The 16,804-nt window shown below is 43.7% G+C and overlaps 1 protein-coding gene across 4 annotated transcripts in view; it reads left to right on the top strand.

Moving 5' to 3' along the window:
• The first annotated feature begins 6 nt into the window (after window positions 1–6).
• MPPED2 (metallophosphoesterase domain containing 2) overlaps window positions 7–16,804 on the top strand; it is a 100,291-nt gene continuing 83,493 nt past the window's right edge. The window contains exons 1-2 of one of the 4 annotated variants that reach the window (XM_068685031.1): window positions 7–236; window positions 4,481–4,724. In XM_068685031.1, the coding sequence (XP_068541132.1) occupies window positions 4,597–4,724 (128 nt within the window). In that variant the 5' untranslated portion in view covers window positions 7–236; window positions 4,481–4,596. Of the gene's footprint in view, window positions 237–763; window positions 918–962; window positions 1,117–1,203; window positions 1,490–4,480; window positions 4,725–16,804 lie in introns of those variants that run through there. The other 3 variants (XM_068685033.1, XM_068685032.1, XM_068685034.1) reach the window with 3 other exon arrangements.

Raw genomic sequence — 16,804 nt, 5'->3', positions numbered from 1 at the left:
GTGTGTGTGTGTGTGTGTGGTGTGCGTGCGAGTGGCGCTCCGTGGCCGCCGTGTTTCCTGGTGCCTGCTCCCTGACCCCAGTGGCAGCCCCGCTCACTGCACCGCGCCCGGCCCCGCTCCCGGCCTCAGCCCCGGCCTCGGGCAGCGCCAAGGGCTCTGCCCCCGGCTCTGCCCCCGCCGCCCCATGGAGCGGCCCCGCCGCCCGCGCTGAGGCGGCCCCGGCCCGCAGGGAAAAGGTGAGTGTGGGGGGGGCTCGGAGGCACAAAGCGGCGGGTTACAAAGCGGCGGGGCCGTGCCACCGGCGGCTGCGGGGGGGCGGCTCCAGCCTCCTGCACACAATGACCGGGGCGAGCCCGGCGTGACCGCCCCCGAGCCGGGTCGGGTCGGGTCGGGGCGAGCCGGGGGTGCGCGGCGGCGCTGAACCGGCCCTGCCCGGCCCTGCCCTGCCCTGCCCGCGCCGTGCCCCCGCTGCCCTCCGCAACCGGGGCGGGCAGCGGCCTGGCGGCGGGGCCGGGGGAACGGAGGGGAGGGGAGGCCAGGCCGAGCCGGCCCCCCCCGGTGTCCTCGTCCCCCTCCCCAGGCGGTGCAGCCCCGCTGTACGGGGGGGGGGGGGTAGGCACACACACACACACACACACACACACACACACACACACACACACACGCAGCGGGGCTGCGCTGCAAACTTTGCTCGCAGGAGCCGGCGCGGAGCGGAGCCGCGGGGATGGCGAGGCGGGGGCAGGGCAGGGCAGGGCAGAGCCGGGCTGGGGGCGCGGGGCGGGGGCTGCGGCACACGCCGGGACGGGGCCGCGCCGGAGCCATTGGCCGCCCGCAGCCATCAATCAGCGGGGGGCGAGCCCGGAGCCCCGCGGGGCCGCGGCCGGGGCGGCCCCGGGAGCCCCAAGCGGCGGCCGGAGGTGGGGAGCGGCCGGGGCCCGGCGGAGGGCGGGGGGCGAAGCGGGGCCGGCCCCCCGGGCTGGGGAGGGGGGAGGAGAAGGGGAGAGAAGGCGCGGCCCCCGCTGCCGTGCCCGGGCGGCCGGGCTGGAGCCCGGAGTTGGGCGCTAAGTGCGGCGCGGGGCCGGCCGGGGAGCCGCGGGAGCGCCGCCGGGGCGAGCGGTAACGAGGGGGGGCTGGGGCTGGGGCTGGGGCTGGAGCCGCGGCTGTGCCGGCAGCCGGGGGGGCCGGGGAGGCATCGATCTGGCAGCCGAGGGGGGTGCGGTGCTCGCAGTGTGCGCGTCCATGGCTGTGCGCAGAGCCTGCGCGGGTATTTGGCCCCGAGATGCAGCCCTCCGCTCCGATCGGGGCAGATATTCCTGCCTTTCGGTCCCGCTAGCCCGCTGTGAAATGAGCTGCCCCTAAGTTTGTGCCGGCCCTTTTATGGGAAAATAGGCTCGCAGCAGTTTGCACCTCGAAAAGCCAGCGGATTTATACAATAGCGCATCTCGCTGTCAGTCCAAACCCACGCTGGAAAATGATTGTTTCAGCCAGGGTAAGCTGTACGAGGGGAGCCGCAGCGTGCTGCGATTGTTTATCTGGGGTTTCAGGCCGGTTCTTCGTAATCCAGCGTTAGCATAGCAAGTGTGTAAAATTGTTTCGCTTGACAGATGTGAGAAATAATGCAACTTCTATTCTTTGCTACTCGTCTCTTGCATGTAATCGTCGAAGAGTGATTGCCTTTGGAGAAAGAATGGTAGCGATGCAAAGTAGCCGTTTTGTTTGTTTGTTTGTTTTTAAAACCCTGGGCCTAAAATATATTTAGTTTTAAAGTTGAGAAACATTCAGGTCCTTTTTGATATTTTCTTCAGAGAGCTCATTAAAGAAGGTATTAATTAGGCACTTCTGCTAGGTGGGCTGTAGTACGAAATAGTGCACTACAGGGAATTTAGAGAATTGACACAGAAGTCAGCTACTTTTTTTTCCAGTCCAGCGTTTGTTGTTGAATTTCATTTTAAAAAGATGCTTTGCTTGGCTTTGTCTTGATTCAAGTAGGGAGGTTTATTCTCAAGATTAAAGACTGGCATAGTGGGAAGCAATTGTAGCTTATATGCTTAAAATCATACAAAAGTCAACTTTAAAGTATTTAATAGAGCTATTCGAATATCCTCTTATCATTTGTTTTATGCCGGTTGTGGTAATTTCTTTCTGTAACACAAAGGTTATAAACCTTGCAAAAACGCTTATTATCTTTATGTATGATTCACTCTTACAAACAAATTGGATTTCTTTTTTCCCAATGAGTGAACTATAATGTAAAACTTAATGCTCTGACCTTTCTTACGCTAGATTACTGAAAATAGTGTGATACAGCTTCTCTGAAAGTCCAGGCATATTTTTGTTGTTGCTTTAACGTGTTATTCTATATAGTAGCTTTTAATTGCAGAAATATAACATGGATGCGTAATTTTCATACCACTTAATTTATGCAAACGCTGAAGTTCTTGCTGCGTAAAAGAAAAACTTAGGTTTTTTTCCTGGGAGCTTTGATGGCGAGCATTCTTGTTAATGACAGTCATTTCTCCAACAGGAAGATGTTTTCATTTGTATTTACTTTTCAGTGCAGGGCAATTATGCTGTTCTGTGTTGCACACTCCTCGTAGTTTGTATCTCAAAAGAATTACAGTGCTTGGAACAGGACTGCAATTTGAAGCAGGTGTTGTGTTTTACTGTTATGCAAAATAACACTGAAATATAATTGTAAGGGAAATTAAGGAAACAGCTGCAAACCTGGTATGGTAACCACCACATTACGATTCGGAAACAGTTGTTGCAGATATCTTAAAACACAGCCGAGATTTAGTTTAATAAAGCTCACCTTGCTGATTTTTTCCCCCTGAAACTATTGTGCTTGGTTTTAGGAGAGTGGGTTAGTGCAAAGGCCAGACCACAAACCTTAGTTACTGAGATGGACTGGCTCAGCAATGGCTCGGTTTTTAAATGGGAACTTCATGGCTGAGTTTCATCTTGCGTTAAAAAAAAAAATAATAATAAAGAAGATGAGGAATAGAACCCAATTACTGGAATGAAGGTTGCCGAATGTCTTAACCCAGCTAACATATGGAAGCCTACGTAGGCCTGAGGTTGTAAAATAATAAAATAAATGGCCTATAGCAGGCCATCTGCCATTTGCAGGGCATTTTTATTGTACTTCATGCCAAACTGGAAATTAGTCTTTGTATTAAAAATATATTTTGAATACAAATCAAAGATTCCAAATGTTTAATGCTACACATGGCAAACACATTTCGGTCTGGGAGCTAAGAGAAGTCCAGGAATATCACACTGGAAAATCATTGCTTAGTTTGATGCCCAGGGATCAAATCATCCTCTTTTTCTTATCTCTTTGTCTTTCCAGCAAGTGCTGGCTTAGTTTTATAAAGTACGCGCTAGATATAAAAATGTTGCTATTGTGTGAAGCAACTCAAGAGCAGATCAAGTGATACGGGGTGTGATAATTTCACTGAAGTCGTGGCAGCGATGGTAGCGTGCAGCAGCAGCTGAGGGTCTACCTCATGAGCCATGCTTTTAAAGAGTTGCTCATCTTGAAAGTATTCTTCAAATACAAGCAGATCAATTTTCACAAAGTCCTTCCGAAGGCAGGCAGCTGAGGTAACCTTAGTTTATCGATTCAAGAAATTGAGACTCAAATTGTGTGTGGGGAACTCGTCAGAGATCAGATTTGGGAAGTTGCTGGCTCTTCAGCTTATCCTTTTATTATAGAAGGCTTCCAGCCGTAGTGCAAAAGTATATTTAAGAGCACCTGGAAGAAGTGAAAGATCAGGATGCCTATAGAGGCAAAAACCTTTCTTTCATCGTATGCAGAAATAGTTGTGCATGAAATTGCTCTGAAATTTACCGGACAAATGATTTCTGTCTGATGATGAATCCAAACCAGTTTCATTGCTAGTGGACTAACACGGTCATTCTGTTGGTGTTGCCTAGATGTTAGCCTTGCTGCAGCCAGATAAATACACCGATGCAAAGGTATTTGAATGCACCTTTTGCTGTGAAACTGTAGATTTTTCTGCCTTAAGTCGGCTTCCCCAAAGTCCGTCAGATGTAACTCATTTTGTAAAGCTAAAACAGGGCCTTGAAAACAAGTATGTGCATTTGCGGAAAGCCATTTGTCCTTCAGGAAACTAGGTCCACTTGTTAATTTTCATGGTTGCAATTAGCACAAGATGTTACTTAAAATAAAGGATAGTAAATATGGAGTACTTAACTGGGGCTTTCCACGCAGATAGATTTCTAGTAAATAAAGCCTTATTTTAAGTATTTTTTTTTTTAATCTACGTAATAGTGACGGAGTTAAACGATGAAGTGGTGAATACAGTAGTGAATAGTAATGCATAGTGTTGGGTGATGTGTACATAAAAATAAAGAAAAAAAAAATCTCTGGAAATGGGGAGAGGACAGAGTAATGGCTGTGCCTGCTTATGTCTCCTTCAAGGTTTTAGCAGTATGCGCTGTTCTCTCCTCACAGAGGTCTGCGGCGTTGATGAGGAGCTGCTGGGATTTGGGAGCTGCCGGGAACACAATGCCCTGCCCCGCTCTTGGCCTTGGGAAGCTGTGAATTGCTCATGTCCATAAGGAGGAAGGATGGCTCATGGAATTCCTTCACAAGGCAAAGTTACCATAACGGTGGATGAGTACAGCTCCAACCCAACGCAGGCGTTTACACACTACAACATTAATCAGAGCAGGTTCCAGCCTCCACATGTGCATATGTAAGTATTACTAACATTGCCTCTGCGTGTGTGTGTGTGTGTGTGCGTGCTTAAATGGAGAACTGCTGCTGAAGGAGTGGGCTGAAAACTGGAAAAATTGGTTAGTCACGTCAGCTCATAGGCAAAATGGCTATCGGCTTTTCACATAGCGTGCGGGAGAAGTACTGCTCCATCAGCTCCTGGAGGAAAGCTGTGCCCCGACTTCCAGAAGCGTATCTCGGCGAGGTTCGGTGGGTACTGTACGTTTTCTGAAACTTGGCACTTTGCTGATCCCACTGTAACTTGCCTGAGGGACCCATGGCTTGAAAATTTAAGCTCCCTTCCCCCGCCCCTTACACTCAGCTGCGAAATAGGCCTAATTGGGACTAATTGTCCCCCTGATCACTGAGCCCTTTGTCCTCCTGGTTGTGAGGGGAACGTGTGCCGCATGCTGCGCTCCACGCAACCCGGGGCACAAAGGAGTGGGAGCCTGCTGAACAATTGCTCCCAAGAAATACAAATACTGCGGTAAAATAACGGGCACGGCCTGAACTGAAACCACCACAAGCATGGGAAGTGGCGAGCTCTGGGCCGCCTTACCTCACCTTGTTATTCTTGGGCATTGTGTGACTGGCAAGATCGCTCTGCTGCCCGCACCTAGGCACAATGGTTCCTGTTAAGCTAAGCACCGGCTTTAAGTCTGAATTTCCTTCCCATTGTTTCGTAGGTTTGATCTTTATCAGTTATTTCTGTTAAGGTTCTTTTTCTTTTAACATTAATAGAGTGAAAAGCACTTGAAGCTAAAACAAAGAGGACATCTCTTGACCTCCTGTGTGCCATTGTTAGTCAGGATTTTGAGTGATGTCACACTATTGAATTTGATAAGGTTTTTGCATAATAAGAGTGAAAAAAGTTGTAGGGTACTTCATTGCATTTTTGTTATGTAGAAGCCTACCGGAAGAGTCACAATGTAGGAGTTCAGCACCTTCTAATAGGATTTCATGTGGTTACAATCTTCCGTAAAGGAATTTTCCCGAGGAAGGATGCTGGAGGCTCTGTTGTGCATGTGACTGAAAGTTTCTTCATTAATTAATTTGATTTATTGCTGCCGAGATGCTGTAACTCTGCCTTTAGGAATATTTCCATTTCTTATTCACTGTTCAGATCTTTTGTCAGCAAATTTCTATTGCAAGTTTTGCACTCCAGACTGCACTTCTGACTGACGTTAAGCACAAATTCTGTGGAGAGAATGAATTCAGAGCAAACAATAGAGATTTAGAAAGCAGTTTTAAAGAACCCCTCCTTATTGACAACTGACTTCAGTGGGAGCTGGTTTTAGGACCAACTAAGTGTGGTGTTCAGCATTTTAAGAATTATTTGCGCTTTGGTTCAAAAGTGCACAAATAACTATACAACTCCCTCTCTAATAACTTGTGTATGTCTTAAATGGTATTGATTTGACAGACATTTTCAAAAATGTTTTACTTGTTTAGAGAAGTTGTACACTTGACAAATGCCGAAGCTCTAAAGTACAACATAGTGACAGTATTTAAAAAAGAGTAACTGAAATACTGCAGCATTCTTAAATTCCTTCTTAAATTCCTTAGTTTGGTTTCAAGGGTGTGGCATATGATCTTTTGGTCTCCCTAAGAGAGGGAGACCTCTCTTTCTTTTAAGAGAAAAGAGAGATGAGAACTTAAAAGAATGAAAGAAGATTAGTCTGAAAGAGTTAGATTAAAGAAAATGTTGCAGTACAGGAGATGAGTTGGGGTGTAGGTCTGGATAGCAAGTTATGGGTTTTGGAAAACCTTTTGAGGAAAAAGATGATAGGATCATATTGAGGGTCTAGAGTTACGGGCAGACGAAAGCAAGAAATGAAGATATGACTAAGGGTAAGGGTTTGTGTGATGGTAAGAACAGAGTTATTTCTGAATGGGAAAATTTAGAGCATGTTGTACGTTCAGAGGGGGGACAGGGTCCTTAGTTGCTCCCAGTGTTTTTTAATGGAAGAAGCATAGTGCATATTTCTGAGAGAAGATACCAAATAAGAAACTCTGAACAGAAAATTAGTAAAAGCAATATTGACAAAGAAACCATAATCTGTTTTTTATCATGTTGTACCTTTGCTAGTGCCACATTGCTGCAGTTGCCAGGATTGTTTTCTATTTTGCTATCTGAAGGTAATGCATGCATATTTATTTTTTTTTTAAGAAGAAGTTTGAGGAGTTCTTCTTCCAGTGAAAAAATAATTTAAAAATCTCGGGGTATTGAGAAATGAGTAAAACAACATAGAAACTGAGTGTTATGACATGTATGTAAATAGTGGGGCGATCTATTGCTGCAAGGCCCTGTTGCAAACCATAAATGAGTGGCTGGATGCAGTTTAAGGACATCGTTATTTCCTAAAGGAATTAATTTATTAAAAAGTCTTTTTTTTAATGCATATGCATCTTCACATGCAAAGGCAGGAACTGGATTCTTGGCATATATTGAGTCATTTCTGTCTCTAGTACTCATTGGGCCAGATTCTTATCTCACATGAAGTAAATTAAAAGTCTTGGAATATCATCAGTGTAAAACTGATGTTTAAAGAAATCCTGGAATTAGACTTCCTGTTCCCTGAGGCGTATCCTTTCTCCTGCTTTCATTTAGTGCCTTTCACATGATAGTGTCATGTAGTTTAATCAACAGGGATATGGTTGTCTTTTTGCTGTCTTTATATGTATTTTTACACTAGCGTTTCTCTGTGAATCCTTTTAAGCATGCCAGCAGGTAAATATCAGTATATTAAAGCTCCCTGTGCTTAGCCTGGCAGACAGTAGTTTTGTCAGTTCCTTGGACTCTGCTGTAGTACAAATTTTATATCATTTTGTCCAGCCTTTCTATTTTATTTCTGTACTAATTAATGTTTGAGCAGGTGCTGTGAAGACAATTTTTACTGTAAGTTTATTTTGGCTAAAGAGATACCATCTTAAGTTTTTGAACGTCTTGAGGCGATGCCCCCACCCGCAGGTTTCCCTAATTGTCTGAAGATGTTAATAAATGTTTGCATTTGAATATTTTCACTTAGTTTTAATTAACTGCACTACCTTAGTTCCCTGTTTTAAAGGGCAGGTGTTAAATAATAACAACGATAATGCACCTTTCTTGGCTTCTTAATGGTTAGTATTCTTCAGGATGTCTTTGTACTCCCCCATTTTTTGTGAGGAAAATGCCTCTTGCTCCTTCGGTGTGGTGCTGCCCTCTCTGTTCTGCAGCACGACTGACTCAGAGGGCTTCAGAATGAGACTCTACAACTTCCCAGTAATCACCACAGTGGATCTTTAAACCATTTTAATTTAGCAGAAATCAGTGTGGCTTGGTTTTGCAGAACCTTCCCATCTCACCTTTTCCTCCTCCCCCAGGCCAGTGGAAAGGAGCTGAGAAGAAAATGGGACAAACCTGAATTGAAAATAGTTTACTTAAGTTCAAATCATAGGGAAGAACCTTCCTGTTGGGTACAACGTCTAATCACTTTCAGGGAAAAAAGGGGAGAGTGAAATAAACATCTTGGATTTGTGGTAGGAAACGCCTCTTTTGATGGGCTCTGCTGCTGCTGGTATGCGTGCTGTGAAGGTGAGCTCGCTGTAGCCCAAGCTGCTGCAGGCCGATCCATTTAGAAGACTTCTAATTAAGTTCATTAGCTTTCCTCAGACTTCACCAGAATGGCTTAGTGGCTTGTTTTTAGGATTCTCTGAGTATACGTTAGTACTCTGGGACGGTTTAAGTTCAGTGCTAGGGGAGTAAGAAAGAAAGAGGTTTCAGTGCAAGAGGAAGTCTTCGAAATGAGTTTATTCACGCACGGAGATGCGTTGAACAATCTGTAACTATATAATTTTATTGCCTTTTCTGTACTAGAGCAATTCCCTACGTGAATATTCTTATTTTAAAATAGAGTATAAACATAGCATTTTATGTTGGTAGAACTTTATATATAGTTGAATAAAGTACATAAATGTGTGAATGTATGTAAACGTGAGATATAATAATGGTAGCAATATAAAAGTGTGGCTGTATAGTCACAGAAGAAAAAACTTTCAACTGTGGCAAAGCCTTAAACAGTTAAAACTCCAAGATCTTACTAGACTACTGACCTTGACAGATAGGATCTTGCAGATTTTTTTCTCTTGGGGAAACCGTCCTGCATTTAATGGGTTTTATAAACTCCCAGTGAGATTAGCAGAAAATGAGTGCGTTCTGTTGGTTACGTTCTTAACTTTTCATTCATAAAAGGTGTGTGATATTTGGGGGGGTGGGGAAAGACTGACACTAGTGGTATATGGACTCGTTTGATGTTTATAGAATAGCGGAGTCTACATGTAATAATATTGGTTGAGAAAATAAAGATATTCAGTGTAAGCTATCTATCTATTACCTTGTGTGGCTGGGCTCGTTATTTCAGGTGATATTGAGGTGATGAGGGAATCACAGCTTTGGTGCTGACTGTTGCTCTCAGTAAAATAACATTTCTTACAAAAGCATATGTAGCTTCTGAGCACTGTAGTTGCTTTTCACTGCTTTTCCAAAAAAGTTGAGAAAACTTTACTGCCCCAAACAAATGATATTTAAGCTCTGATACTGGAAACAGGAGTACATTTAACAAGTGTTGTTAAAACTTGAGCCTTACTTCTGTTTCACAGTGATTTTTACGGGGCCTTTGGCTCACCATTAGCTTACCTTGGTGCAGTTTGAGTCTCCCATCCCTCGCTGGTCCCTCGGTAGATGCTGAAAAGCAGCAGTTCACAATGTGGTGCATTAAGGAAAACAAACCTGTTTTTCTTAGCCCACCAAGCAGACAGCAGCAGCCATTCAGCAGCTGCCTCTGAAGCAGCTGAGCTCTCCCTGCGCCAGTGGGGATTCCAGCAGAAAAGAGGGGAGGACAGCTGTAGGTGAGAATCCTTACAGCTGTCCCAAAATAAATAGTCCCCACTCAAGAAGAGGACCATTAACTGATTGCATTTTCTAGAACAATGGAAGCTGAGTTGCAAAGATGCTAATTTTAATTGTCATTAAGAAAATGTTTCGCTGGAGCGTGTGCATGTGTCTGTGTCTCTGTGGGTTTAAATAATGGAAGATTTCTATTGATCTTAATGATTTTAAATGACGTATTTTGCAAAATCAGAGCACAAGATACATTCTCAATTTAAATTTCAGATGCAAAATGAAAAACTTATTTTCATGGGTGTACACTTTAATTACATGTAAAGCCTTTTGAGATGCTTGAGTGGAGCATGCTGAAACTGAGCATTGTGCAGAGGTGACGTATGGCATGCAGTTTTGTAATTAAAGCTCAAATATAGCCCCCTTATACAGTGTTTATACAGTGCAGTCATATCATGCTAATCTCTCTTGAAGAATTGATTAAGTTTCTGACCTTTCTTTTTGTCGCTGTAGAAAGGACCCATACCAACCTACCTTTAAAAATATTTTGACATCCCTGGAAGACTGATGCTCTAAAAGTGCCAATATTATTTTAATAAATGTAGGACAGATTTAAAATAATGTTTTGTCACCAGCTCTCTATCAGTTACTATATTCCTGACTTAGGTTGTCCTAAGATGGAGGTGAGATCTGGTTTAAATGGGTGATAAAGCCTCTGACTGCCCGTGCTGGTCTCCACACCTACCGAAGTCATCCAGGGTCGCAATTGGACATTCCTTCAACTTCCTCATTGACAAAATCATGTTCCCAGGACAGCACGTTGTAGGGTCAGTCTAGCCCCTGTGGTAAACCCTGAGAGGGAGAAAGAAAGTGGTGTGTTTTTTATGCACACGTACGTTAACATTCTTTCATGCTGTATTAATTGTGCAAAGAAGCCTTTGGTAACAAGTCTGTTACATTAGTAAGTCCTCGTTTCATTAGCTGAGCACCACAAATGGAAATTTTCATTATATGGTCTGATTCTACATTACGGTCTTTCCCATGTCGTTGCTCCAGTGTTCAGTCATACTGAGTGACAGCGGACTCCGGGCTTCATGGTTATTCACAGCACACAATTAGTCCTTATCTTCCAGGGGGGTTGTGGTGCGATCTGACCAAGAATGCTTTTTGCAGCAGTGGTACCCCGTGATCCTGTGCCTGAGGGGAACTGCTCACCGAGGGAGCACTGTGAGGTAGGTTGACAACGTTGTGATTAAACACCTCATGATCACAATGTTGTACTGTCACGGGCAGCGTGTCAACTTCATTTAAAAATGTAGGGCAGTAGGGAAATGAAGGCAGCGGGCTGTAGATTAACACCTGGAAGGTGAGGGTGTGACCTGGTTGGTGAAACAACCTCGAGAGCACAGATTTCTTTCCAGTCAGGGAGTCAAGACTTCACAAACTTTTCAGGCCCATCTTTGTTTTGGCCTCATGGTTTTCACCTAGTGGCAGAACAAGGCCAGCCCTGCCGTGTTCCCAGTGACAGGTGGCTGTTGGAAGCCCAGGGAAAGTGCCGCACCTACCTGTGACACATCTTGTTGGTTTGTTTTACAAATCCTTGTGTGACTATCTGGCTAGACAAATAAACAAAAGGAAAGCCCTGCAAACAGTGCAGATTTAGAGGTTTATGTTAGATGTTAAGTGACTATACGCAGCTTATTTGCTTATGTTTGATATGGGACTATTTCAGATAACGGTGGTGAACATGGACTTTGTACTGAATGTTGCACAGATACCTTGGAGTTTCCATTTCTGATCTCGAGCTGCTGTAAGTGACTCTAGGAGCAGAGTCAATTGCCAAGCATGGGTATGTGTACAAAAATTTGGGAACAAAGGAGTCAGGGGTCAGCATGTTTCCTTCAGAAACAGAGCATTTGATGAGTTTTGGTTTAGAACTCTGTAAAATGTCTCGGCATACCGTGAGACAGTAGATGCACTTCAGCACAGCTGAAATTCAGAGAGGCAGGGAGATTTCTTTGAAAGATGCATCTCTTTACAGTGAGCTGTGGATTTGAAGAAATAATAAAGTTTGGTGTAGGGGATACCTGTGTTGTCACAAGCAGTGAGTGCTAGCTGAAAGAGCTGAATGTCAGTCTGGTATGGAAAAATCATTCCCTTTTATTTCACACCAGGTTTTTCCAGGTCCCTAGAAATGATTCCAGTGAGTTGTCAGCTTTGGTCCTGGAAGCACTGGCTTGTTGTTCCCAGTGGTTTGAACTGTGCTTGGCATCTATGGTTGTAGTTTCATGGACTTCATCGTGACTGCTTCTGCTTGCAGAAGGCCTCCTACTGGCTTTCTGATCTTCTTCTGTGATGTGTATGTGCAGAGCAGTGCCAAATAGAAGAAGGAGATAATTTTGCCTGCATATGTACCTTCATGTGTTTCATAGAAGGTATTTCAGAAGATACAAAGAGCTTTTTTTTTTTTTTTTCTAATGGGATTTGAAGATTCAGGTCATGCCTGTTTACTCTCAGTTTTAATATGGGCTGTTAGGATTGCAATTTTTAGGTCTTGTTTATTGCAGAGGGCAAGTTTTTGTGATACTGAGTTTGGTTGTTTTTAATTATAGAGTGAGGAGGCTGGGGCTAAAATGTGTATGTGTATAAAACACTGCAGTCAAAACACTTCTATCATGTCATAAATGTGACTAGACTTCATTTAATGATTTTTATTTTGACGTCTCTTTCAAACAAGAAGTCAGTGTATGATAGGTAATCTTGTACCCAGTAACGTGCATGGTGCTGGTGACATGCCAGGAGCGGTACCAAGTGGTAAGAGCAGAAAACTGCAAGCCTGGATTCTGAACAATGAATGCTGGGTACCTCGAATTGTACCTTTTACTTCTCTCTTGAAAGGTTGACCACAAAGCTTGGTTTTATCCTCCGTGCACCCGGAGGTTCCTCCCAGCACATCAGCTCTCTGTGTCCTGCATGCTGTGCAGCATGAAGGTTGGCCAAAACATAAACGCTGGTGGATGAGCATTGGTGTTGTATGCTGCTGCTGAAGCTTGCTGCTGGGGGCCAAGGAGGAAATAAATGGTAGAGAGGATGGCTGAAGACCAAGTCAACCCCTAATCCCAGAATCTGGTCACCCTCTTCATAGCTCAGAGGGATCCAGCCCATTTCTTGTCCCGTAGTTCAGGCTATCAGCAGATAGGTAGCTCGCTAGGTGCGTACTCCACATGGGCAGGAAAATGCCCCTGTTCTTATAGCGGGCATGTTTTCTACATACACATTATATTGAGGGGAGAGACAGGTAAGAAAATCACAACTCTCCTGTTTTTTACCAAAAGATTATGTAAACGATTGTGCTACGGTATCTTGTAAGATTTATTTGTGTCACAAATTGAGGACTTATATAACAAGGGCCCTTCTTCCTTGCATGCTGCTTGATGTAGGGCTGCAAAGATTCCAGGAGATGTTGGCAAGAAAAACCAGGACTCGAGGCTTGCTCATAGCAGAGTCCCCACTTACTGTACTGGGCATTAACTCCTATCCAGCACATTAGACTTAAAAGCAGACAGCCATTAAGTGTAGCACTCCCTTCCCAGGAGGGCAGCAGATGGAGAGAGGATGGGGGAGGGAAGGAGAAAGGAGTATGAAAGCGGGACTTTATCTGATGGATCTGTAAGCCAGGAAACTTGCTATTTACCACGTTTACAATTTCTCTGGTATAAGGAATTGAGTGTAGTGACTGGGAGCATCAGGGTCAGCACATTACTCCTAAATGTTTAGCTATTGTATCATTTTATGGGGAGGAAAAGGTGCTGGTCCAGTTTATCTTCCCTCATGCTGATTTTATATAGGGAGCACAAAGGAAAAAGTCATTACTTTTTAATTACTCTAGGTTTCTTTGTTTCTGTAAGCATGTTCACTTTTGGTTAGAATTACCAAAGGGTTCTCTTTCTCTCCTTTGAACGGTGAAGTAATTTTTGGGAAAATGAGAATTGGTCAGAATTGTAATTTTGTGCGGTCCAGCTTGTTAAGTAAAGTGGAGCCCAGTCCTATACTTTTTAAATGCAGGGCTCAGTGACACTTGCTGCTTCCAGAGGGACAGTACCAGTTTCTTAGCTGCCAGGCTAAGTGGCGCCCTCAATTTTAAGCTATGGTTCTTCAAGGATTACATTCCTCTGGTTGTTAATGGTGTGTAGGTATAAGATTGTGATAATTAAAATATATTGAAGAGAGAGGAAATGTTGTCTTTATGATTTGTTTGTTTTGTAAATTGTAAGTCAGCCAGGCATTCACTTTTCCCTACTGGTGGAAAGAAAAAATTAAAACTAAATAAACACAAAATTACAAACATTTTATAAAGAACTCAGGTATAATCTCTGCAATTACTCGGAAGTTGTTTATGTATTTTTTTCATTTTTTATTATATTTCTCTTGACATCAATGTGATTTTTCCATCATCCTTTTAAGCAATGCTCACAGCTTTGAAAGGAAGGCTTGTTTATAGGAACAACAAATTTGGTTCTGTTGTTATTATTCTATACCTTGAAAGTAAAAATGTTCCCACTTAGGACATGCTCTTTGGGTTACTGAGGGAGAATTACGGCTGATACTGCATTCTTGGATCTTTTAGACGGCATTTTAATTGTTTGTACAAAGTTCTTGGATGGTTTTTCTGCTAGAAATGTTGCAGTATAATGAGGCTACACAGATGAAGTATTGCAATACAAGTTTCAGGCACCCTGCGAGAATTAAAATGATGATGATAATCCTCTAGGGGTGGTACGCATGCTGTTTTTTTGTTTTGCTTTTTTCACTGTGACCTTTGACGTGGTGTTTTGCTAGGCTGCTTTGCATTGCAGCTTTGTGAGTGCCACTATGTTAATGGAAGGATCACACATACTGTTTGTCTCAGAACCTGATACATCAGCTTGGCAACAAAATGAAGACCTTTAGCTCTTAGAGTTTTCATCATTTGTTGTTAGTTGTCTATTAGCTTAAATTCTATGCCTTCAAGAAAAGAGGGTATTTTTAAAGTGGATGTAAGTCTTGGTTTTCTCTGAGCCAGAGGAGAAAGGAAATCCTGATATCGGTTTCAAGGAAATTAAATGGTCTATTAGGAGGATTTCATTTTGTTTTCAGGCTTGTTCATTTCAGTTATCATTAATTCAGGGCATCTTTTCCAGAAAGGAATCCTTGCATTCAGGCTAGATTGGCAAGAGGAATATTAAGTTGAAAATTAACTTTGGATCACCTGGCTTTCTTGGCGGTCTGTTCATAGCATCATTTAATGCTGTGATACGCACGAGTCATCATTTTCAGTGAGTACTTCTCTTAGAGGGTTTTTAAGCCATCACTCTACAGAACGGGAAAGACCTTTTATGACTCGTTTTATTCAGCGTAGAGTTAAAAGGGGTAAACTGAAACACTGAGTGAGGAAGCTGGTAGAAGTTTTTCTGATTCAAATGAAATTGAGGTCTGGATGAGATTTGGTACAAGAAATGGTGATTTTTCGGATATCCAGTTATAAAGAGGCAATGCAATTTCTTTAGGGTCCAGACACTTGTCCAATAAAATGCAAGACAAATGTACCGGAGGTGACTAATGCAGTGGTGGTAAGCAGGAAGCAGAATAAATGGAAGACGAGAAACAGATAGCTGATCTCAAATACTCGGGACTAACCAGAGATAAGAAGTTGGCCTAAAGTATAGTTCTTAGCACACCTTGCAGCTGTATCTCATTTACTGTGATTTTACTGTCTGCGTATGCGTTTAAAGGCAATCTTGCCCTAGCGTGAAACATAGAAATAATGTATGACACGTTATTGCAACAGCATCAGTATCAGAGCCTTTCAGTTTTGTGTGTTTTAGTATTTTCCTAACAAAAGCTTTTTTAGATTTTGAGCTTCTAGTCTTATGCTGCCTTGTAGTTGTTCACAAGGGAATCTCGCCATACTGACCGAGAGGCTGTACGTTAACGTACTGAGGCAAGGTCACCTGAACCTTTCAGTACTGTGCCCAGACCCTGATGGCTTTAAAGACGCTCCTTTTTTTTCTTTATTCTTTACATTTTTTCTTCTGCTGGGCTTCATGCGCTTGTGAGAAGTGTCAGTGCACTGAGAACAAATTCTTTCTCCACGTATGCACACAGAGCTATTGTTGTTGCTGTTGAAGCTTCCCTCATAAGTTCCCGCAAATGACTCTCGTTCGCCTCTCACCTGTAGGGACTCGCCGTGGAACCGAGAGGGAGATTAGTGTCTGTGCCCGTTCAAACGAGAGCTTCTTCAGAGAACATCCATTACAGTGCTGGTTTGTGTTATGTGAACGTCTTTATATGAACTAAAACGGGGTCCTTTGTGGGTTTTGTTTTTTTTAAGGCAGCAAACAGCTCTTGAGTTGTAACGTTTCTCTCGTCTTGGGTCAGATTAGACAAAAAGCTCTAAATGAAAAATCAGGTGTCCTGCTATACCTATCCTGTGAGGCACCTCATCTTAAGCTGTATGCTGTGTATTTGTAGTGCGGGGTCAGTGTTGACCACTACTTTCAAGGAATGTATGGATGTTCTCCCGTGTTTTCCAAGCAGAAAAAGGCAGAGAACTAGGTGTCAAAACAGTGACTTGCTATGGATGGCATAATTAAGTATGTTATATGTTAGCTACAATGGATGGCGACCTGGAGTCACCATCCCCAGCTGTCAGAATTTGGCACCCTCCTGAAGACAGGAGCAGATGAATGGAGCATGAAGAAGTTTCCTGACCTGCATGAGTTCATACGTCAGTATATTAATCAAAATTAAGGCCAGCTCTAGTTTACTCGAATACCTTGATGTGAAGCAGTGATGGTCCAGAACCGTGCTGTATGGGCAGCTGTATCTGAGAGAAGTATGGAAGAGAGAGGGAAACTGAGGCTGTCCTTGTTTAACTTGCTGCGAAACATGGCTCGGAGCAGGAAATGCCTCTTGGTAGTGTCAGTGCTTGGAATACTCCACCACAGAAGGTCCTGTCCCACATTGCGCAGGACTTAAACAAGTGTTTTTAAATGCTGATCTCACCTCTGCTGCCATTTTTGGTCCACTAATGTAGAAGGGTTTTGCTACACACATGTGACTACAGATGTGACTGCATCTGTTTGGGCACGTCAGGATTCTGGCCTGCTCTTGTTCCCTCGCGCTGTAGACGTTAAGCATTT

Source organism: Anas acuta, chromosome 5 (genome assembly GCF_963932015.1).
Source record: "Anas acuta chromosome 5, bAnaAcu1.1, whole genome shotgun sequence".
In the NCBI taxonomy this organism is placed as follows: domain Eukaryota; kingdom Metazoa; phylum Chordata; class Aves; order Anseriformes; family Anatidae; genus Anas; species Anas acuta.
Note: the sequence above shows the minus strand (reverse complement) of the source record. Positions and strands in the feature narration are given on the sequence as shown.